The sequence below is a fragment of the Liolophura sinensis genome, chromosome 5, assembly GCF_032854445.1.
Source record: "Liolophura sinensis isolate JHLJ2023 chromosome 5, CUHK_Ljap_v2, whole genome shotgun sequence".
Classification (NCBI taxonomy): Eukaryota; Metazoa; Mollusca; class Polyplacophora; order Chitonida; family Chitonidae; genus Liolophura; species Liolophura sinensis.
Genome location: NC_088299.1, coordinates 4,704,364 through 4,730,066, shown reverse-complemented (window position 1 = coordinate 4,730,066; position 25,703 = coordinate 4,704,364). Strand labels below are relative to the sequence as shown.

At 40.2% G+C, this 25,703-nt stretch overlaps 1 protein-coding gene across 1 annotated transcript; it reads left to right on the top strand.

Moving 5' to 3' along the window:
• The first annotated feature begins 12,961 nt into the window (after positions 1-12,961).
• On the top strand, positions 12,962-15,664 carry LOC135465644 (E3 ubiquitin-protein ligase TRIM71-like). The gene has a single exon (XM_064742928.1). It carries the CDS (start codon positions 13,188-13,190, stop codon positions 15,630-15,632), a length of 2,445 nt encoding a protein of 814 aa, XP_064598998.1. The 5' UTR covers positions 12,962-13,187; the 3' UTR covers positions 15,633-15,664.
• The last annotated feature ends 10,039 nt before the right edge of the window (positions 15,665-25,703 follow it).

Genomic DNA, 25,703 nt, shown 5'->3' with positions numbered 1-25,703 from the left:
AGCGAGACTACGATTACGTGTACCAAGTAAGAGTACATTTGCGAAAGTTATAAATTATTATTAATGTGATATATAACCGACATTTGATTTTAAGTGGTTTAATGTCTGTCTCTATTACATGAATAGGAATGTTCTTATTTAAGTTGATTTTTGGTTTTAAAATGTTCTCGAGAGAAAATGGCTGAAACATTGTCGATGTGGCGTTAAATACTAATTTAGTCATTCATGCACTGAGTGTCCACTGTTTCGGATGAAGTCTTACATTTGCCCCATAAAACGTAAAAACAAATAAAATAAATATAGGCCTAATAACAAATATCCAACCTCTGAAATACCACCTCTGAAATAGCCTTCATTGTTTACGGTTTCATGCTCCCAAATTAGATTTGTTAATTTCCAAGTAAAAAAGTTCTTTGCCTGTTGAACAGTCGTTTTTTTTTACTTTATTGGTGTTTTACGCCGTGCTCAAGAGTATTTCACTTATAATGACGGTGGCCAGCATTATGGTGGGAGGAAACCGGGCTGAACCCGGGGAAAGCCCTCGATGGACATTGTCCGTTATACAGAAACATGTTCACGTATACAGTGAGAAGTGTGCTGGGTGGATATTCGTCCGTTATGTGGGCATGTCTCCCCGTGTACAGTGAGGTGTGTGCTGGGTTGGCATCATCCATTATGTACGCACGTGTCCTCATATATAGTGAGGTGTTTGCTGGGTGGACATTCGTCCGTTATGTTGGAACGTGTCCTCGCATACAGTGAGGAGTGTGCTGAGTGGACATTCGTCCGTTATGTAGGCACATGTCCCCGTAAATAGTGAGGTGTGTGCTGGATTGGCATTGTCCATTATGTACGCACGTGTCCTCATATATAGCGAGGGGTGTGCTGGGTGGACATTCGTAAGTTATGTTGAAACGTGTCCTCGCATATAGTGAGGAGTGTGCTGAGTGGACATTCGTCCGTTATGTAGGCACATGTTCCCGTATATAGTGAGGAGTGTGCTAGATTGGCATTGTCCATTATGTACGCACGTGTCCTCGTATATAGTGAGGTGTTCGCTGGGTGGACATTCGTCAGTTATGTTGAAACGTGTCCTCGCATATAGTGAGGAGTGTGCTGAGTGGACATTCGTCCGTTATGTTAACACATGTTCCCGTATATAGTGAGGAGTGTGCTAGATTGGCATTGTCCATGATGTACGCACGTGTCCTCGTATACAGTGAGGTGTTTGCTGGGTGGACATTCGTCCCCTATGTTGGAACGTGTCCTCGCATACAGTGAGGAGTGTGCTGAGTGGGCATTCGTCCGTTATGTAGGCACACGTCCCGTATACAGTGAGGAGTGTGATGGATGGACATTGTCCGTTATATAGAAACATCTCCCCGTATATAGTGAAAAGTGTATTGGGTGGACATTCGTCCGTTATGTGGGCACGTGTCCCCGTGTATAGTGAGAAGTGTACTGGATGGGCACTGTCCGTTATGTAGGCACATATGTCTCCGTACATAGTGAGGGGTGTGCTGGGTGGACATTCGTCGGCTATACACGCACATGTCCCCGTATACAGTGAGAAGTGTGCTGGATGGGCATTGTCCGTTATGTAGGCACATATGTCCCCGTATATAGTGAGAGGTGTGCTGGGTGGACATTCGTCCGCTATACAAGCACATGTTCCCGTATACAGTGAGAAGTGTACTGGATGGGCATTGTCCGTTATGTAGGCCCATATGTCCCCGTATATAGTGAGGAATGTGCTGGATTGACATCATCCGTTATACAGGCAAATGCCCCTGGTACAGTGAGGAGTGTGCTGGGTGGATATCGTCCGTAATATAGGCACATGTCCCCGTATACAGTGAGGACAATACACGATAGGTTGTATGGAAATTCGTCCGTTCCATCTCAAGGCCTTCCTGAATACATTTATGAAATAATGCATATCATTTTAAGAACATTAAATATATTATCTCAGTGCAAAGCAAATTGGCTTAAATGAATTAACAGCCTTGCCTCGCTGAGACTGCCTTATGAAGAAATATCGAATTTCCCGCGCTTTGGGTTTTCATTGGACACTTCAAATTGGCTTTCACTGAGCCTCTTTTTGACGTGCATATCATTAATTGCAAACGTGAATCGACGTGATCCAATAGCGCCGTGCAGCTTGTGACTGAACAGATCAAGCCGGTCATTACACATGTGCATGCCCACGGTCCAATTTACCCTTTTTTTAACCTTTTTTTTTACGAAACATGAATGAATGAATGAATCGTGGGCTGCTTTTTCCCCAGGGCATAGGTTACTCACCCGCTTGCTAGCTGGACCGGTTATCTGTCCGGTAAGCCTATGCCGTGGGTTAGCCTCCCTGACCTCTATCGCCAGTGCAAACTGACCCAGTTGGCCAGTGTACGAGCGCTAAGCATACAGCCTTATATTTGACACTCACACTGCTCATGCATACAGCGACATTACGTAAGACTTAGTCCGGGTGGCGAGTTCGCTCTTAATCACAGGCAGTACGGGTCAAATGTTAGCTCGGACAGGAAAGCAGGGTCTGGATGCATGCACAAAGCAGGGTCTGGATGCATGCACTCACTGACCCCACTCGATGACCGGATGTTTTTAACAGCGGTCAATGTACATTAAATAAACCATGTTTATGGGCTGACCCCAGTGTCAGATTAAGGTATACAGTCTTAATTGAGACATGGATTTTTGGAATTATTCTGACAGAGGAAGTTGCTGTAAACGTAATCACGTTGACTGAAATGAAATTTTATTATTAGACTTTCAGTAGGTTTCCACAAAGAGAGGAGACGAAGTCGTTTTTCCCCTATATATATATATATATATATATATATATATATATATATATATATAGTATTAATGGAGTATCACTTACACTTTCCTAGTCCCTTAATACCGGACTGTTTTGTACAGTGTAACTTTAACAATATTAAATCTTACAATTTAGCAGTGGCGGAGACGGACAGTATCACTTAGTATAATGCTACGTCAACACTTTCCATGAAGTGTTACAAATTAAACAGGTCACAAAATGCTTTGAAAATGTTGTGATTTAACGCAATTTTTGTCACCTTAAGGCTTTTACGAAACGTGCTTCGCATTATAATTGTTAAGAATGTTGTAATCTAATATTATGAAAACAATGTAACATTTTAAAATGTTGGCACTAATATTTTACAGCATTTAATATGTTTTATCAGTATGCGCTGTACATTTTTTTCCATTTTAAAATAATAAATGTGTAAATGCGCATATCATCAGCACAAAATGAATGCAGCGTACACAATGTATAATAATTTTCAAAATATCTACATGAAATAGGCCTATTGCTGTTTGCATTAGCTCAGATTCCGTCATTATTCATTCCTTGGGAGGTTGCATGTTCATAACCACCTCTCCGGTATTTTGACTACGGTCATGCCTACGTCAACGGCGCTGTCAGGTTTTCAGAGAAATGGTGTGATTTTTCTCTCCGCACATCGCTTAGTTTCCTACGCCCATGCAGAGACTTCCCCATAAGGTATCCAACAGGGTAGAGAAGAGTAGGTCACCTCAGCCATTTATCCGAAGGCGACTAACACAGACCTTTCCCTTGTGGGCCCCGTAAACAGAATAGGACAACAGCGTTTAAAATATGACGTTGTCCTTGATGTGGGTGACATGCGTATGGTATGCCTAGCAAACTGGTTTCTGTATGGTGAGATGATTGTTTTCGACTTGACTGCTTTGCCGCATGACGATGCTGTAATTAAAGATTTAAAAGGCATTTTAAAGAGGCTATGCCGGAGATTTCCAAAACAATCAATCAGCGTAAATTTGGTATCATTTTAGAATAGCGCCAGCAATTAGCTTTGGCAAAATACCAGCCTTCTCTGTGCACGCGTGTTACCGCTCAGAGTCAATAGTAAAAGTCCTAAATTGTATAAATCGGTTCGCATCACAACTATTTCAAACTTTACAATCATCTTAACCTATAAATAGTAGGGGTAATGATATTTTATAAGAAATATATTTTATGTGATTTTCGTAATTTAAGTGATTTTTTTTGTTTTTTGTTTATTTTAGTTGGTTTCAAAAACATCTGTTTACTATTTATTCTGATTTGGGCCGTTATCATTCTCTGATGGAAATACAACTGTTTCGTGGTTGTAACATTCTTCCGCCACGTTGACGTTCTTACGCTGAAAAATTAGGGAGAAAGCTTGAAACCCCATTCTGTCATTCATTCATTCGTTCCACCCAAAATCTCATCACAATTTAGCCGAAATGTTCTAGAGTGTTACTCAACTGGAATAAACATCACTCCAAATAAAATAATATATTTATATCATAAAACATTAGAACAAATCTAAATATTTGGAAATATCATTAAGCCCGATTGCATCAGATGAATCCGATGAAGCTGTCCAACATTTGAACTATGCGACATTAAGGTGGTTGGCGACTTTACATACTGGTTTTACTATACAAACAAGCCGACCAAGCGTGTCTGAAATTTGCAGTTTCATGCACTACATATATACAGTCAAGTATTGAAGTGAAAGTTCTTTGGCTAAACTGAACAGTTTGTTTTTACTCTGTGAGGTTTTAGAGAATGGCGCATGCACGGTGAGGAGTATGAAAAGTGACTCCGGAGATTGCAGTCTTTGAAAGGTGGACAGTGGTGCGTGTAACTTCCTCTGCGAGGAGTATGGAAGTGTGGCCGAAAATTCCATTTGTTGAAACCTGGGCAAAAAAAATGGAGAGGAAGAGAAAAAAAGGAAGACAAAAAAATCGATAATTTTGCCGTCCACAATTATGCCCTGGCTTATGCTGTCTAGGTGGCTGACTATCTTCTTTTCGCACCGTTTAGCCAAGTATATACGTGTGTGTGGTTGTGGGTAGGGGAGACGGTGGGGGCATTGACTGATTTATTAACTAATTGCTTGAGAAAAGGACATAATCCATTAAAATGTGCACATATCGAGCGAAAGATGCATGAAGTTGAGATGTTATATATTATGTCAAATATAACCATACGTGTCGCCTTAACACACATGTGCATCAAGAGAAATTGCAGAATACGAATTCAATGTATATACATGTACGATCGAAATCAGAATTCTGGAAATAAGAAAACAAAAAAGTTTGCTTTTGGTTTTTCGTGCCTACGGGACCACGAAGCTGACTTAGACTGAATGGAGTATAATTTATTATCTTAACTTGCACATATTTTATGGCGCTAAATTTGTAAATTATCTCGGATATGTTTATTTTAATATTAAAAGTTGCATTAGACTGTATTAGCTGTATTAAACAAACTTAAAAATTAGCGCTGTAGTTCAGATGTAAGATTAGCGATAATACCACACGTGAAGATTGTATAATTAAGTCTATCATAAATCTATGAGACGGATTTGTCATCCTTGAAGGATTGGATTTGTTGTGTTTTCATGAGGCAATGATTTGGTTTCGATACCAACTCTGGTGAATTTTATTCAACGTTTGCCATGAAATACAATTAAGAATGTCCGCTAGAACTTGGGTTATTCCAGTGGATTATATATATATATATCTGAATATCATTATGGTGTAATCTTTAATGCACCTCCATACATGGTATAAATTAATGGCTGTCACTTTACGATTGAGAATCTTAATGGTATTGTGTGCATTGAATCCGGAATCCGGAATCTGCCTGTTACCATTTGTCGACGAAACCTAATTAATATCTATTCACAATTTTCTGTATCACCTATACGCTTCAGTGGGTGTCTAATACGTATTTTTCTTTTAATTTCCCATCTGCGGCTATAGTAAAATACGATACATGTCTATTCCATTGCCCGAAACGCGCACTGTAAATGCAACATTTCAGCAATGGTATCACATGTAATGGTGTCAGATAGTCCATGGTGTCTATTTGTGCGTGTTGGGGCTATAACCTAACATTATTAAAAATTACTAATAGTATTTATTATTTGTCCCACACAGAAAATTTCGATAAACTTTGAAGGCATTCTGTACATACAAATAATTTCGTTTTGATACACAAGGTCTTCAAATTCGATATTCGGCTTTTGCAACCAAACTCCATGCAGCACAGCATAAACATCCATATCCAAACATAGAGTGATAATAAACCAGTCAGATGCGGAATATGTATAAACACAAATCCTGTCTGTTTCTCAGATACACTATACAAATACATAAATACATGAAGTTTAAGGATATTTAAAGGTTATTGAAAATATAATACGTGCATATATGTAATTATACCTTGATGATGGCAGGGCACATCTTACATCTTACATACATACATCGATTAAGTTTTGTATAGCACATCCTCTTTTAGTGTCATGTATAGGGCTTGTACATGTACCCGCTTGGACGTCACTCGTTGTATGCAATGTACACGTATACATGCAGCCAACAGAACTGAAAAATCAAAATGGCTGAAAATGACATCTCCCTAAAAGACTGAAAACAGCAATGGCCTTTTACGACCACAATTTGTGTCTGTAAAGAAAAATGGCGAAAGAAAAAAAAATCAATAAACGGTGTATAGCTTGTATTATCAGAGCTAGCGGTGAACTGTCATGACGAAGTACACGATATAGGTATCACGTACTGGCAATATTGTACTGGATGACGAATACTTGTATGTCATTAAATGGACAAAATTTAAGCATGCTAATCTAGCTAGTGTCATGTAATATGCGGAGAAGATCGATGTATCCATGAGCGTTAAAATGTAGTACCTATTCAACCATATTGGCTACATGTACATGGGCTTATTTCGCGGTTTCATTGGCCATTTGATCACATCTTAGATCGATAATTCTTATATAGCTTCTGATGCAACTACAGTCTGGTCCACAGACGTTGAAAGCCAAATCATGCACCGTGCCGTGTTCCTGCGCTGTATATACACATACACTTCAATTCCCGCGGACTGGACAAATGCTCAAGCTAGAATCGATACGAATGAGGGGACTACATTTTTAGACAGCAACACGGAACCTTTGGGCATGGATTTTTAGGGTGTCCTTGCCAAAACCTATAAATTACGTGAGAATATATCAAGTTAAGGCATGGAAATTATGTTAATTTTGATCTTGTATATTATATATACATTAATATATATAGATATGTGCACCTGACGTATTGTTATACTACAAAGGCCCTATACACTGTTTCGTTTTCGGTATTAAATTTTAAAAAGTCAAAATGCTTCCGGTCGTCGGAATGTAATGACAAGCAAACAATTCCTTGTTACATGTGAAGTGTATTTTTTTTTTATTTTATTTTAAATTATGTTAAAACAGGAATATTTTCACACGCCGTCGCCTGTGTGTTCGCCCACTGTTGATTTTGCCATGTACACGATGTCCGTTTCAGCTGTTGGACTAAACACAGAGAAAGGCGAAAGAGATCGTCACAGGTTAAATTCACCACACCCTACCCTACCATAGGCCTACAGCCTGTCCCTTTAGTATTTAGTCTAAACCTATTAAGACCATTTTTATCATGCGCTTGTGGTCAACTCCGGGAGTGGCCGTATTATCTGGTTGGTCGAAGGTGATAGTCACCTTTAGACTGACGGTGTGGCCAGCTTGTGTGTTTGTTAAGTCTGAAGATCCTATACAGCGTTTAGGGGTGGGGGTAGGGTGTACACAGAATAAGGGTCACTCAGATGACGGACAAGGGACTGGACGCTATAACACCCGCCTACACATACCGGCGACTCGAGACGTAAACAAGACAAATCCGCCTAAAGACGTTTCCTTTTCACGGGGTGACTGTAGTGGTCGCATAAATTTACCAATGCCCCCCTCTAGGCGGAAGGGGCGGGTCAGTTTGGGATAGGGTTCGTCATGGACCGGCGGGGTTCGACTTGATCGAGACAAACCATCTGCTTGACCCTGGCTTTTAGAACAACACTCTTGTTCATTCAATCATGGCTGGGGCCTGAGCGAAAACCAATATGGAGACACGACAAAGCTAACGTTGGTGTAAACACCTATCTGCGCATGTCTTTGTAGAGGTATATACATATATGTACACGGCCTGTTGTTCCAGAACATCCAAAACACGAGGTCAGCCATTTTGTAGGCCATATGTAAGTTACCATCTATTTGTCGGCTGTACATAAATTGATAAATGCGTATAATCATGTGTACCATGATTGCTAATAAATAAAAATACAACACAGAAAACTGCACATGTACATTTCTTCCACAAACTGACATGTAACTGACAGTTTTAATTCTTAGTAGAACAATTATAGTTGTGTAGGAATACTGGTTCAGTTTTCATCCACAGAGGTCTAGCAATGGGATATATTTATAACAATGGTATTTGAACAATTTTGACTGGCTTTTCCTTAATTCCTTTTTAGGAATAAACATCGTCATATGAGTGAAATGTATTCTTAAATAGACTGAGTAAGCAACCAATGGAATTAAATAAAATCTTTATTGTAGATTTAAATACAGAATTTATTAAAAAAATATCTCCAGGAAATAAGAGTCGACAATTCTGTTTATATCTGTAACAGTTGCAATTTTTAAGTTCGTTAAATTTTTTTAGGTACAGTCGGAAGTGAAAAAATTATTAACAAAGACAGGAGCATAAGCAGAAAAACACAGCAAAGGCTATATCAGAAGCTATGTTTATTTATGTATTTTGGGGGGAATTTTCTTTGCTGAATTAAATGCATTAAATTTTTGAATTCTTTTAAAAGGTAAACATGTGCATGTACGTGGTGCCGCATGTCTCAGCCTTGAATTATAGATTTGCCCAAAAGACGAAGTCCCTCAATAATAAAAATAATTGAAGTAAATCAGTTTATTTTATCATTCATCTATACATGTCTGTAAATAAAAAAATATGGTTTTGCTATTATCAATTATTTTTATTATTTTTATTATTATTTTTGAGGATGAAGCAGTATATTCAGATATTTTATATAAAAATAATTACATTTGTTTATTGACTTTTGGACTAAAACCAATAGATTTAATATTTCGTCATTTAAACAGGGTAGCAAGCCAGACATTGCGGGGAACAACAGTATTGAATGTATAATCTATAGATGATGGAATCCTAGTGATGTATTTATTTTCACCAGCAATAAAATAGTTTTTTCATCAGTCTGTGGAATTTTTGAATTTTTGATTTTTTTTTTTTTTTTTGATTGGTGTTTTACGCAGTACTCAAGAATATTTCACTTATACGACGGCGGCCAGCATTATGATGGGTGGAAACCGGGCAGAACCCGGGGGAAACCCACGACCATCCGCAGGTAGCTAACAGACCTTCCCACATACGGCCGGAGAGAAAGCCAGCATGAGCTGGACTTGAACTCACAGCGACCGCATTGGTGAGAGTCTCCTGGGTCATTACGCTGCGCTAGCGCGCTAACCAACTGAGCCACGGAGGCCCCTGAACTTTTGAATTTTCGTGACATTACTTTTAAGTAGCCATGGTAACTATGCATTTCCGTCGATCTAACAGATTAATCCGTTTACGATTACCGATTAATTCATTATATACATGTATTAGAAACGGATTAATCCGTTGAATGCCCCATTGAACGGATTTAACTGGAGATTTTTTTTGACGGTGGTGCATTATGGCACAAGCATGGACCTATATATGACATTTTGTGAAGACCTTGTTTTTAGCATTTGCTTAAGCTATAAGCATAGAGTTTGATTACTGCCACAGATCGGAATACATTACACTTGTCATTTCGACGGGCGGCATCTGCTTTAATAGCTGGGGGTCCCACATGTTGGGTTATATCAGTGGGCGTAACTTTCAACTAGAGGGACCATCTGGGAAAACACTTCAGATCCAAGCCGAGTTTGGATAAAGTTTACCTTTCGGATAGCTGATACTGAGTGGGAAAGAACTGAATGACAGTATGCTGTTTAACACGCTTCGCTCATTGCCCTTGTATGTACAGTCTTCTTAATTCCTAAGGGTTATGGCCACTTCCCCTACCCCCATATACACATATGCTGTACACTTGTACAGCGGCCGTGAGTGGGAAGGTCATGCAGCAACCTGCGGATGGTCGTGGGTTTCCCCCCGTGCTCTGCTCGGTTTCCCCCCATCATAATGTTGCCCGCCGTCGTATAAGTGAAATATTCTTGAGTACGGCGGAAAACACCAATCAAATAAATAAATAAATAAATATACAGCGGCCAAACAACTAGATATGAAGGTGCGTATTAAATCCTGGTCTTGGGCAATTTGTAGATTCCTTGCTCTCATTGTTCGCAGTCCATTTATGGGTGATAATTTCATAATAAGCACTATATACAAGAGGAATAGTTCGTCAGAAACATGCCAATGGTCACAGGTTTACTCCACGTAATCCCGAATATCATTTACTCATGAAACAGACCTGAGTGGTATATATCTAGATTAGAAAATTGTTTCACACAACAATCAAGTAAATAACTAAATAAATAAAACCATAACTAATTGAATAGCGAAATGAAAATGCTTTTAACATTATCACATTCACCTTTTGGGGTGCCGTCACATAAATTCCGGTCAATGAAAAGCCTAGCTTCCACCAAATTTGATGTTAAATGCAGTTTCGTTTAAAAACTCTGGAGCTCTGTGTGCAGTTCTTACTGTATACATTCTGTATTAGGGCCCCGAATTATGGAAGCCAGTAAAATCCATCATTGTTCAGTCGTACAATACTGGTACAATGGTGGCCTTTACCGGCTTCCATACCGCATACTGTTGTCAGCTAACGACAAATTCTCTGCTAAATAATGGACTAATTTGAGCTCAAAAATCCACACGCATGCAGCCAAGTTTTAATCACGTTATATATGATAACGTATTTAGCACGTGTTTTTGTTACAAAGCCTGAGGTTCTCTCGAGTGCTATTCAACTTGGATGAACTTACACAATGTGGGCCAGGTGGGTCTTCATTAACGGTGTGTACAATATAAAGGTAACTACAACACGGCTGAATTACACCTTTTCTTGTAAAGCAATTAACTACTTAGTTCTGTTCCAATACAGGCCTATACCGTATATGTATGTTGGGTAAACGTGAACAAACGTACTTGGGCATGTGCTGTGACGTAACAAGGGAAAGTAATCGAAGCTTGTTTGTAGGTGTGCTAAACGCCATACCCAGTAAAGCATATGCTCATTGGGGATGTGTTGGGGGCCGGGGGTGAGTGGGGGGGGGGGTGAGTGGGTGGGAGGGGGGTGCAAATGATTTATTTTCATGAATTCTCAATATCTCACGCTGCTATTCAAGCCTACGCTGAACATGTTGTATCACAAACGCGGCAACTGTATTTAAACGCAAACGGTTCGGGGAAATACCTGTGAAGTCGAATTAGTTACAAAAAGATCTAAGCCGGATCTGAACTTCCAGGAATGGTAGGTTATACAGATGAAACAAAACAGTATATATCTAATCATTTAGATATATACCACCAGAATAATATGAAATGGTTCAAACACACGATTATACCTTTTGTTTCGGTTCAACCAATTCAAACTACAGTGAATGCTCTGTTTTAATCAATACGTGGATTCGAACTCGCCCCGAAACAGTGACGGCAAGTTTATGGATGAAACAAACACAACTGTATGCCATTAATGGTCATTTTGAATAACTATACGTGTATGCACCTGGGTGAAATGGTTCATAAACACGAAATACCTTCAATACATTCATATTAGACTGGGAGCAGTGTTTTAATCAATGCTCGACATTGTGTCATGAATTCGACCAGTCCATTCATCTCTGCACATCCATTCATGAGATAGCACTCCAGCCATTCACTTGCTGCTGTAATCTATTGATTGGAGCATGCCTTCGTTCATGTGGCTTCATTTAACGTGCAATTCTTCACGGTCATTCAAGTTACTCCATTCCCGCGCTGTACTTTTAAAAAGCCAATAATTCAGTGCTGCAAAAACTGATTAGTCTGAGAGACAGCTTAATAATCGATTTCCAGCTAGGCCAGCCGCAACACAGCAGAGCAGGTTTACGTCCTCTCCTTTATAATTTAGTTCTACAACAGACACAACAGTTTTGGTGTCATTTGCAAGCAATTACATAAGACCATATCACGATACAGTTTTGCAATACTGCAACATTCCTGATTGCCTTTTAGAAGTACGCGTCGTCAGCTGCGCAGGGCCTTCAAGCTATGTAACGGTTTCCAGATGCAAAAATCTGTCTGTTCAATGATGACGACAACATAATATACCCAGGTAAAAATATACCCATGTGGACATGCCCTTAGCTCTATATCGTATAGTGTTACCGCGTGTAGTAATTGTGTGCCTATGTATCAGTCAGTTTCAAATGCAATGTACACTGTATATATAGTTATTGCTCATAATATGTTCCCCTTGGAAAAATGTATGTTTAATATGTATAGATTCTATATGGTCTGAGGGGAAAATGTCTGCCGTCTGCATCGGTGCAATCGCTACCCGCGCCCAGGAACATGCATGACGTAAATCGGAGTTTTGGAGACCACGCCACTGGGAGGTTACATAATGTTACGTAAAGCGCTATGGACTAATCATAGCGGGGACATTGCCTTATTTGTTCAACGAGGCGGGTTCCGCGTGCTGTGCGACGGAAAAGTGAAAATCACTGTCAGAGAAATTTAGCCAATTCTAGTTAGACAAAGACTGCACTTTAGACTTTTAAACCGAACGGCGCTGATGTCGGGTATATGTCAACTGTATGCATGATAACGAGGGGAGTTCTGGGTCAAATTCCTTGACACATTTGTCAGAAAGCATGAATTGGAGGAGGGCGTGACAAAACCTAGATTAGAGCGGTTCGATTGGCTGAGCGCGCGGGAGCGACAGCTGGACTGACAGTTGATGATTAATCAGGTTACTCCGCCTGCCTGCATCCAGTGGTAAAAGATGGCGTCTCGAGAATTTAACACGGGTGAAGGGGACTGCCGGTGAACAAAACGGTCTGACGGTAGGGGACGCTTTACATTACAACCTACAATCTACCTCATAAAATTGCTATGGTTTGTGGTGACTCTAATCGGCTAAACTCTCAGGGAATACTCCGTTCAAAGTCACCATTGAGGGCTTCGATGTGTGTCGGGACGAGCGGTTGGGCTGGAGCCAACCCGGCCTAGCTCCGATCAGCAATGGTATGCCTGACGCTCTGGGCCAGGGGCCCTTTCGAAATGGCGTGAGTGTTAAACCCGTCTCTACCTCATGTATTACCACGCTCATGGCAGCGTACGTGGATTCGGTCGGCGAACAACTCTCCTGCGTTGTGTGTCAGAAAAGGTTCACCGACCCCAGATTACTGCCATGTCTTCATACATTCTGTAGGAACTGCCTAGCCGGGCTGGTCAGTCGCTCCCACCCCACCGGCCTCGGCAAAGGACTATGCCTCAAGTGCCCCTCCTGTCACACTGTAGTCCCCCTCACGTCAGCAGGAGTCGACAGTCTACCATCAAACATGTTTATTAGCAATATTCTTGACGTGGTGGTTTCACAGGAGGACGACTACGATCCCGGGGGCTCGGAGCGAACGTCGCACTCGAGCAGAGGGCAGATCGCTCGCTGGTGCAATTCCTGTGACGAGGGCAGCGAGGCCACTTCCCTATGTCAAAACTGCAGCGAGTATCTGTGCGGAAATTGCGTTAGGGCGCACCAAAGAGTCCGTTTAACGAAGGACCACCATATAGAAACGCTACGACCAGCTAGTCACCAATCTACAGCCGGCAATGGTATTCACCACAGCATGGCCCCATCCCCTAATCTATCCTCCCCTATCCAGTATTTATCCCTCACGGACAGACCCCCCAGCTACTGTGATCGCCATGAACATGAAGTGTTACGTCTATACTGCGACACGTGCGCGCAGCCCATCTGCAGAGAGTGCACCATGGTCGACCATATCGGCCATAGTTTCATCTACCTTCAAGATGCAATAGAGAACTCGAAGACAGTCACCGTAAAGTTACTAGCGGACGCCAAAGCAGGCATCAAAGCTCTCGAGGAGAGCATTCAGTTGAGTCAGGGGATGGCAGAAGAGGTAGAGAACCGGTCACAGTCCGTGTCGGCGGAAATCCGGGCCACTATCCGGCGCTACATCACTGCCCTAGAGGAAAGAGAGCGAGACCTGCTGAGAAGGGTTGAGAAGATAAGACAAGTGAAGGGAAAATCACTACACCTACAGATTGATGACCTCAAGGACGGCCTGACTTCCTTGACGCGGACAGTGGCGCAGGTGGAAAACTTACTACACACCGGCAGCGATGTGGATGTTTTGCACACTAAAGATCGCATGGTGGCCGAAATCCAGCAGATGAGGCGCTTGCGCGGTCACTTGCAACCACACGAAGACGAAAACATCAGTTTTACCTCACCGGACTCGGCGCTGTACAACGCCATCTCTAAGATAGGCTTCATTAACAGCAGCGGCTATGCGCCCCATTGTATGGGGACAGGTGATGGCCTGAAAAGGGCACTCAAGGGCAAGCTGGCCACCTTCACGGTCCACTCACGGGATCACCATGGTGAGGCCCGGGTGGTCGGGGGCGACCCGATGGAGGTGATCATACAGAGCCCGGAGGGGGCGCTGTACCGTAATGACGTCATCGATCATCAAAATGGGACTTATTCTGTTACCTATCATCCCCAATCTGAAGGCAAGCATGTCATTTCTGTGACTATTCGAGGAAAACACATTCACGACAGCCCGTTTACAGTGGACGTACGCAGCGGGAGAAATTACGCTACAGTGGGACCGATGTTGTTACAGTTTGGAGGTGAAGGGGAGGAACAGGGACGACTTTGCCGACCGTGGGGGATTTGTTGTGATCGGGACGGCTATATCATCGTGGCTGATCGATCAAATAATAGAGTTCAAGTGTTCAACCCAGACGGCACTTTTCACCATAAATTCGGCGCCCCTGGCTCCCGGAACGGCGAGTTTGACCGGCCGGCGGGAGTAGCCACGAATCACCAGGGTCACATCGTCGTCTCAGACAAGGACAACCACCGCATTCAGCTCTTCACTTTTGACGGCACCTTCATTCTGAAATTCGGCGAGAAAGGCAACAAGAACGGCCAGTTTAATTATCCCTGGGATGTGTCGGTGAATTCTGAAGGGAAAATCTTGGTTTCCGACACACGGAATCATCGGGTACAGCTCTTCACCGGAGACGGACAGTTTCTCAACAAGTACGGTTTTGAAGGAGCACTTTGGAAACATTTTGATTCCCCCAGAGGCGTGTGCTTCACTGGAGACGGTTACATGATCGTCACCGATTTCAACAATCACAGGCTGTTGGTCATACACCCCGACTTCCAGTCGGCCCGTTTTCTGGGCACGGAAGGTTCGTCTAACGGCCAATTCCTGAGGCCCCAGGGTGTGGCCGTCGATCCAGAAGGAAATATCATCGTGGCCGATTCCAGAAACCACCGTATCCAGGTGTTTCTGCCAAACGGCAACTTTCTCTGTAAGTTTGGCACCGCGGGGAGTGGCCCCGGGCAGTTGGACAGACCCTCGGGCTTGTGTGTTTCCCCCGACGGTTTAATCATTGTCGTGGATTTCGGAAACAACCGAGTGCAGATATTTTGAATCCCGGTGGTATAAATGGTAAACCTATATATCATCATCCCGGGGCGAGCGCACACTCAAATACACACACACACACACACACACATATATATATATATTGTCTATTTTGTGACTTTTTCCGATAAGTCAATGTTCTTACTCTGTTGGTGACGTGCATTTTGTGACTGCTCTAGTTTCTCAGGTATCGGTATTGCCAGCCTACGGCTATATATATATTGTCTTCATTCAACTCAGGGATACGTTGCCACTAGTATTGAATCACGCAGCATGGTTGAAGATGTCGAGGACTGAGGCATGCTTTATATATATATATATATAGTGTGTGTCATTAGGGGCTAGTACTAAGGCACATAGAGGAGTGTATAGGCCCACAAGCACTCTCTCAACCATAGATGTGTTAATTTGCTTTAGAAAGAAAAAAAAGAAACGCCCCTTTTATTTTTAATTAATATACCTGTTGATTACATATGTTAAGGTGCTTGCATTTTTATCCGGTCTGTAAGTGAAAGAGTTTTAATTTTTATTCATTGTTCTGAGACTAAATTCGTCTGACGACATTTTGAGAATAAACGGATATAGGATTTATCTGTTCATTGATTCTTTGCACAAAATAATTAACGTAATTTAAGTTTCACCAAAAATTTATTTGTTTTAACGAAGTACATGTACAAACATTTTCTTCAGCTTTGTTCCAGCAACTCGGCATAACAAACACAAACACGTTAAACAGATATACTATAGTTTAATTTTTACAGGACTGGAATTTTCTTGTAAACTTTTGAGTCAATTTCACATGCAAGAATTTATTCGGACTGAATTTGAGCTAAAAGTTCATGTTAAATTTCAGATAACTTTTTTCTTTTCTTTAAATTTCATGCAGATATACTATGGGGAAAATTTTGTGTATAATCGTTTGACGAATTTGGTCTCTGCGGGCAAATTTTCGCCTGTAACATGGGTTGTTGGAATTTAATGCCAAGTATAGAATTAGCTTTTCAGGGATGCGCCTCTCCACACAAGGGTGATGCCTACAGTTGTTTTTAGTCAAAACCCCTGCGTCGGAGAATCGCTTCATAAGCTGCTGTATGGCCTGGCTTTGCTTATTTACTCTCCAAAACACGCTTACTTCCATGGGCGGCTTTCTTCTGTGTAGGGAGGTTGTTTTCCATTATTACGTCGTTATTTGTCTAACACCTTACCAACAGTTGAAATGTTTGACAGTGAGTGTATTTGAAATGCAGATTTTTCCTTGTGTGTGTGTGTGTGTGTGCTATATATATATATATACTATATATGTCTTCAGACTATAGATCATTTAGAAGACTTAAACATTTACAAATTATGTAAATTATAGGTAGATTTTTTCCCCCCTATGTCATGTGTTAAATTGCTTTGGAAGTTCGCTTTCAAGCGAATGTTTAGATTTTGACTAGCTGTAGTAAATCGTGTCGTCAGTGGAACAACCTTTAGGTTCGATCAACCTGAGCTTCACGACTCTCGCATTCCCATGGCAACTCGGTACAGATTTCTCCTTTGTGGATTTTACCTATATACAAATACATATATCTATATATATGACATTCATGATACCTCCGTAACGCACACGTGTGTGTGTTATTTGCCAACCGAAACCTCAAGTAGCAAAAAACGCCTCTTTATTTCACTACCTCAGCACTTATTTACGCGCGATCTGTTTGCAAGATGAATTCTATAGATGTTTTCTTTTTCTTTTTAAATATCTTTAAATATTGGTAATAAAAAGGGAGAGTCCCCTTTGCTTTATAAGTGAAGGGAAGGAATAAGGATATGGTATATAAGAGACCGTCAAGCTTGAAGATCAGTTAAAAACTGTGTATCTTATTTTATATGGTGTACTATGACGGAGTTGAATCCTCCTTAATCTTGCATAAACGACCAGGTGACCATTTCGATCACCTGATAAATTGCTACGTAGTGGAAGGGAACCAGAAAAAAGTATGGTCACTTTACGGCAGAACATCAAACAAAATCAACATGTTTTGGACAATCCATCGCCAACTTTCGGATGTACACCATGGCATATATATGCAGACGTCTCTAAGATGTCTTTTATATTCTATACTTGACCACCTTATCTGACATCCGCTAAAATTTTGGAGCCTTTCCTTCAGATCGCTTGGTCCAGTTCAACTGGCAAGGACGTCGACAGGAAATGTCCAAAGAAAAAAAATGAAATTATAATAAGAGCCCGGATTGGTGATGTGTGACGTAAATAAGGTGCATTATTTTTTTTTTATGTTTCATTTCTCCTACTGGTTTATAAAACACAAAAATATTACCCCCAAACCGTTTGATCGACTTTGAATGCCAAAGTCGCTAACTCATTCATGTGTGCTTTATATAGATATACTTGTTGTTATTTTTACTGTTTGTACGGTGTGAAGAGGGCCAGTGGGCGTGGCTGAAGGCACGGTATGACATGTGTCGCTCAATGCCGTTTGATTCTATATATTCCCTGACCATGACATTAGTGTGGTCGAGGGGCGGTTTGTGATTGATTATGATATACTACCTCAAGCTTAGACTTATAATGCTAGCACACATCAGTATATTCGTGCCCTGACTGTATTCAAATTTATATATACATTTTACTTATATATAACTGGCATCGGGATATCCCTCAAATTATGACTTAGAGAATTAATGCTGCATTTTCCGGTGCTTGTAATTTTCTCGAAGGTTTTGCTGTCGAGTCTAAAAAAAGATCTTACATGCATGATGCTATGTGTGTATGCCTGTAGTTACATAATTTGTTGGTGTTAGATTGAAATAGTTTTAGATTTGTCGTTGATCACTTTGTTTCTTGTTTAGGGGTATATTGATACTATATGATGGAGACACGGGTTACCACGTGTGCATAAATTATACCTCTTGTTCTGTACCTCCTTACACAGGAGAGTTGGTGTTAATGTTTTTGTGCCCTTCAAAAAGCTCTTCCTGAAAAAAAAATATCAGATGGGTGTTATGTTAAAGTTTATCTGAATGTTTTAGAATACCATTGCAAATGAAAAAGGCGTTACGAAATATGCATTTGTAGTAGTGTTAATAAGGTTCCCCCCAATGTATAATTAGGGTGTTTTACTTTGTTCGGGACGATCTTGCTCTGCATAACAAAGCGCATTATAGGCCTATATGGCCATGTATAATCCCCCCCCCCCACCCCAACGCTCAATCTTCTGTGTTATATATAAACGTATACACCATTGCAGTCATCGCTCACGCTTCTGCATATCGGGCTATTTTGTGATTGAGAATAGCTATGCAAAAACATGTATTCGACATTGCTTCTACATCATGCGGGTAACACTAATACAATAGCCTCGAAGCCAGCAGCGAAAGATATACAACAATTTGATTGGTCGGTGGTGGGAAGCTTGCATGGATGGTGGGAGCGAAAATGTCCCCTGCTCGCTTTTCGCCCCCACAAAAAAATGCGCCTTTTCTATCTTATATATATCCATTTTGTATTCTTACCTGACGTGTTATACTTTACAAGAAATAGGCCCCAGTTCGCTTTGTGTTTAAATGCAAAATAGTTATGGTATTTGATATAGCCTTTAGTCGCTTATGCATGCAGTCGACCCGTTATGTATGGGGTCTGCCTTGAATATATTACATAGTTGAGTTGATACGGAAGACTTGAATGGTTTGTGACTAAAATGTGTAACGATTTGTTTTTCTGCTTAAACTTCTTCGATTCGAGATGACGATAGCGAAGAGTGTATCATATGCATATATAGTTATATGCATGAATATTGCGTGTAGTTTAGACTATGTAGCCTAGCTTTACAAATGATTTCGCGTTGCGTTTGTAAGATGTCATGTATAAACTATATGGCAATTCATGGTAAAAGTGAGGTGAATCGAAGAGAGGAACGGTATATACACCAGGGGTGGGGCTGTATGGTTAAAGGCTTGGATGGGGTGGTGGGTGGTGGGTGAGCATGGGGTGAGGAGTCACTCTTAATTGTGATACCTGAATGTCATGCATACCTGTTTTGTCTGTGCTTCAATAACGGTGTTCATAACACCGCGTATACTGCGCATGGCCGACCTCGTTAACATTTGCTCACGTGCTCCAATATTAAAGGTGTGATTTTTTGAGGTGATTATTGAGTTTCACACTCCTTTTGAGGGATATTTTTATGTTATAAAACACGTATTAGAGCGAAAAAATGTTCAGTGGATTATATCCATTTCCGTGTCATGTACCCATATATAATAAGTGTTTTTTTCTTCTTTTCTTTTGGTAAAACCAAATTAAAAATATGATCGATTTTTTAATTGAGATAAAAAATCTGGGTAGACCCGGTCACTCAACCTATAACCAAGCGGATCCCGGTTGTATCAATCAAATTTTCGTGCTCTTGTTTTACAGTCGCCATATACCTCCAGTGATATTTGCTTGGTTATTTTTGTTCTTTGTTATTAAGTTTTATTTCCTTTCTTTTGTACATATGTCGTTGGATTGCGTAGATAATTGATATAAGTTAAAACGTATATATAATCAGATAACCAATGGAATGATAATAGACAAACTATTATAATAGCAAATCTGTTGCTCAAGGTTGGGATGTGTCAGCGATTTCTATTGGCGGGGCATTATGTACATCCGGTCACATGACTAAAATCATGTTAGATGAACATCGTAAACCCAATCAATGATTGCCATCAGCTTTAGATCTCTTATCAGCTAATTCTTGATCAGAGATTATGTTTCAGCAAACAGATCACCAAAAGTGCATGTTGGCATGCTATTGTTTTACATTATATATATAGCTAACTTTTTTCTATATTGTTTGAACCATTTATGTAAATCGTTTGAAAATTAGTGATTTTTTGAAAAATATGTTTGTGGATGTGTTGAAAACCAGCTTTGAAAAATATCACTTGTCTGTATAAGTTTATAAGTATAACTCGGTCTTTAAGACCATGGCTATGCTATAATAACATTATCCATGTGCCAGTCATAAACTACGTACCTATGAAGGTCTGTATTAGCTCATTATAGTCCGTTTATTCGATTCTATATTTATGCTTTCCTAATATTTGATTGTATTATCGCCAGATAATTAAATTTGTTTCCTTCAAACATTATAATCAGTACCATTCAATGTAGCAAAGATCGTAAAATTTCCGTTTTGATATTTCATGAATATGCAAAAATAAATATATTTCACGCCTACTGCGTGCCAACTGCCACGCCCCTTTCGGAATAATGTGCTAGTCTATGTATACTTATTATACACGTACCGTATAGTTTTTGCTAAATGAGTGCAGAGTATGGTGAGGTAAGGTTTGTTATCCCGGTTTGAACACCTGTGCAATCAAATTGCCTGGTGGAGTTAAGGTATAGCGGGGGGTTGGAGGGGAGGTCATGGGAGAAGATCGCGTATTACTATCACATAGATAGGTTGAATTACCCTGTAAATGTGAATGTATAATTGAAAAGCATGCAGATGTATGAGATAGCCTATATGGCCACAGCATTGGGTATTCGTCCTCGCAACCTCATATCTTCAGGGAGCTGTTATTGGTTGTTATCCAATGATTTGTCCTCATCGGTGAGAATTTGTACACGTGTACTGGTTGCAATGTGTGTATTTGTTCTCCGAAGACACATGGGTCAATATGTATATATCTACATATATACATATGCACACCTGTGCACTGATTGGCCAAATTTGTAACGGTCATCGGGTTAATGTATGTGAGAATATATACATGTCCGTCTAGCCAGTATTATAAGAGATGTCTGCGGTGATAGCTTTGCCAGCCTGTGCCTAGACTAGCTATATACATGAGGTAGGTTCCCCCTCTCTCTATTTTGGTCTTGTATCGATCTGCCCATCTTAACATTGAAAGATGCGGTTATGAACGATTTCTCGATACAGTATCCCTCTGTCGCAGCCGATGCTTATGTAAATTCCGTCGGGGTCATACAGAGGTGATCTGGGCTGGGTGGGGTGGCGATGGATGGTGAAGCAAGGCGAATGGCTACTAGCCGTGAGCATCCCCTCACCCCATTCCCCTGCTAGTGATTTATCCATCGTACATACATATGTGGTATTTTTCAGACTGGACTCACACGGTACACAACTTACACTGCAGATCACGTCTGCCTGGAGAAGCTCACCCAGCGCAGGCGGTATACATGAGCGACGGCTTCCCAGCCCGGGCCTCCGCTTACCCCCCTCTCCAGGCATTGATCAGGACCGAATCGCCTAAAAATAGAATAGCCTCGATTTGAACCTTGTTCAGAGTGGCCGTCAGATGGCCTCTGTTCGGACACGTGAACTAGTGGAGTTGCAAAAATTCACCATTTTTTCTTATTTTCAACAAATAAATTGTTGCTGATATAGGTTACAGAGCTCACGATAATTTTGGATGTGTGTGTGTAGATGGTATATTTCGTTTTTCGCAGAATTCCACTAAACGATACTAAATGCTTAATCAATGCAAATTGAGCCAGTTCTTGAGACACGTCATTTGGAACACGGCAAAGGCTTTTAAGGTCGGATGAGAAAAATTATCAGCAGTAGATTCCAGCGCTGATGTTTTCCACGAATTCCTCCATAAGGAAGGACAATTACGGCTGTCAGCTTGTTTGATCAAGAATATATCGGTTCTTAATTTCAGCTTGTATGATCACGAATGTCATGCTTAGTTCTTTCATTTTTTTCTAAATCAAGAATATCACGTTTCTTACGTTCAGCTTGTCTGATCAAGAATATCACGGTTCAGTATGTTTGCCCAAGAATATCACGCCTCTTGCCTCTCATGGCCTTATTTCAACGCCCACGTTGAAGACAAAAGCTAGATTAGTAAAGACCTTTTGGGTTAGATTAAGGGACATCAATAAACATTTAGACTGGGCCTTATATATGTATATATCGAGATACATACATATATATTATTACCGGTAAAGCATGTGCTTACTATCCATAGCATTTTGTTCCGTTAAGAACACAAAGCATGTTTTCCAAGCTCGTGTTATAAATTTGTTTAACCACACCTATTTTTCTCAATTAGAGACACATTTCATCTACTTTTCTGTACTTTTTTTTCACCAATGCTTATAATTACGATATTAAATCTGACTGTGACATTTTGTGTGGTGGGGGAGGGGGTGGGGCAGTATGTGATTTTCCATAATGTACCTTTGATCTAATTGTTCCATCGAAACAAATGTATAAGCAATTTACAGTTATTTTAACATGTTGTGTACTTATGTGCTTTTTGTGTAGCTTGATTGAATCTGTTATGAGATATCTGTTAAATGCCTTCGAATGGCCTCTATATCGTTGTTCAACTACGGATGTGGTCATTTTGTGACCAAGTTTATTACAAGTGCAGCTTATCACGTTCAAGTTCAAGTTTACACATTTTAACTGAAATTACCTGAGTTTTAAAACCTGTACAGGACAAGTATATGGCTATGATAGTCTGTATACCTGAAGAATACCTCTTGGATATTTGTTCCGGAATGGAAGTCATCCTCAGGGCGATAGTATATTGTGTATATGTACTATAAATACTATACATAGACTGGTAAAAATCGAAAGCTGAAAAATACGTGAATGAAAAACGACGTTTTTTTGTTTAATTTTTGTTCTTCTCGTATATAAGATGTTACACACAAAACTCCTATGATATTGTTTCAAACAATGTTCGATTTTTTTTTATCTGTATATCGTCAACCTGATAGTGAAATTCAGTGGTGAATTAAAATTTATTACACGTCAAACGAAACCTATTTCAGCTGTGTTTGTGTTCAGTTAGTGCCCTGTACCCTCAGAAATGCGGCCGGTACAGTTCCTTGGAATTAGGTGACTGTGTGTTTCACCTTGAACGGTTGGCCATGGCTGGAGCGATGTTTTCTGGCTGAACCTTCTGCGGCAAATGCAAGATACAAATTAAAGTGTACTCCTCTTAATTATACTGGTTAACATTCATCAAGCAAGATCACATTCGCTAAGAGGTACGGGTTATATATGGTTATGCATACATCCGGTTTCCTTCCACCATAATGCTGGCCGATGCCCTATAAGTGAAATAGTCTTGAGTACGGCGTAAAACACCAGTCTAATAAATAAGTTATGTATACATATAGAAAAGTATGTACGCTTGCACCGATCTCCGTGAGCACTTGTGGTCAGGATTAATTGCATGGGTTGGAGGGAAATGACAGATTTTGCAAGAAATTGTAGATGTCATATGCTAAATAGAAATGTTAAAGGATTATACGATGTTAAATGTTGGACAATGGCAATTGCCTTTACCTGTATCAATGAAATGTATGGTATACCTGATGAATGGAATACTGCCGATTGAACTGGCCACTTATTTGTTGATCTTATACTTCAGACAAAGCGTATAACCATAGAATGAAGGAATGCAGGATGGCGGTTTAACCCCTTTTTAACAGTATTTGATCCATATCGTGGTGATGCAGACTTACATATGTGCAGAACCCCATACCGAGAATTAGGCCTATACGTTTTTGCCCTATGTATAGTTGTGTTCACAACTGTTTCTATCCAGTAAACGAAAGCATAGCCGATCTCCGGATTTCTTTACTCTTATTTGCTTCACCTGAACTAAGCGTGAATAATAATCTGCTGGTCTTAAAATCTGCACATAAGCATCTCCAATAAATTTATTATCCAAGCCCAGCAGTCATATGATTTGATTTTGATCTTTCTTTGTTCCCATCACCTTATTCTGTACATGTACATGTCATTTGTTCTCTTTGTTTTCCATGTTATTTTATGTATATGCGTTGATTTTATGTTGAGGAGATCCCCTCGTGGCTATAGAGCTGTGGGAAATCCTCAATAAATAAATAAAGAATTACAATAGCCTCTGTGAATAAAAAGCATAGGGTTAGGGACCATTAGAAATCGGCTGGGTGGGGTTGGCCAAAGATGAAATTGGGTGGTGGCCTAGGGGGATGTGGGGGCGAGGAGGATGTACGACATTGTCATATAGGGTTTAAATTTAGGTATTTTGGAAAACTGTGTTTGCACTTGGATTTTCAAAAATTCGGATTTCGTTATATAAAAGAAATTAGCGGACTTATTTCATTTGTCTTTCTATAAAGTATATAAAAACACACACACCTTAAATTAAAACAGATATCTTTAATATTTTCCGTTTTACAAGCGAATATAAATGGGGATTAAACTTTATTTTGCCGGATAGATATGATCAAATGTATGTGTTGAAATATATATATATATATATATATATATATATATATATATATATTCTGATCAAACAGATGATCATAAATAATAATAAGACGTGTCTAAATAATACTCAAACAAATGAACCCAAATAATGTTCAAACAAATGAACCCAAATAAAGCTCAAACAAATGAACCCAAATAAAGCTCAAACCAATCAACCCAAGTATTAGGTTCGCTCCAAAGCGCTCAAAAAGCTTGTCTCTGGTAGCCTGGTGAAACATTTTCCTGGACAAAAATCTTTCTATATGTTAGACAGCTTGAAGAGGTGAGTATATAGGTACATAGTGTGTGTAGAAGAGGGGTCAGTTCTAATCCTGGTCAATGCACAAACTCACGACCCCTCACTCCCTTTACAACCTGCTGCGGGCTAACGTACTAACTTTTAAATAAATACCTGAACTAGTTGGACAAGTCCTTACAGGTATTCTGTAGTTAATGTGGCTGTAAACAGTTCAGCAACATTCAACTTTTACGATCTGTGTTCAGAGAAAATATCCGCCTGGGGACATTTGGAAACGTTCGTCAAAGTAATGAATATAAATTTCACTATATTGAGCAGAAGAAAATATGCCTGTTTAATTGGATGCATATTTTCCCGCCTTATTGTTGATTGACATGGCGGTGCTCCCTTGACCACATTGGCCTAATTATGGGAGTATGACTTCTATTTAATTGCTAATAATTAATAAGTTGATATGATCATTTTAATTTGTATGCATGTGCGCAAGTGATGGGAAATGGGAGACATAACGGATCGAATAAGACATATATAGTTTGTTTC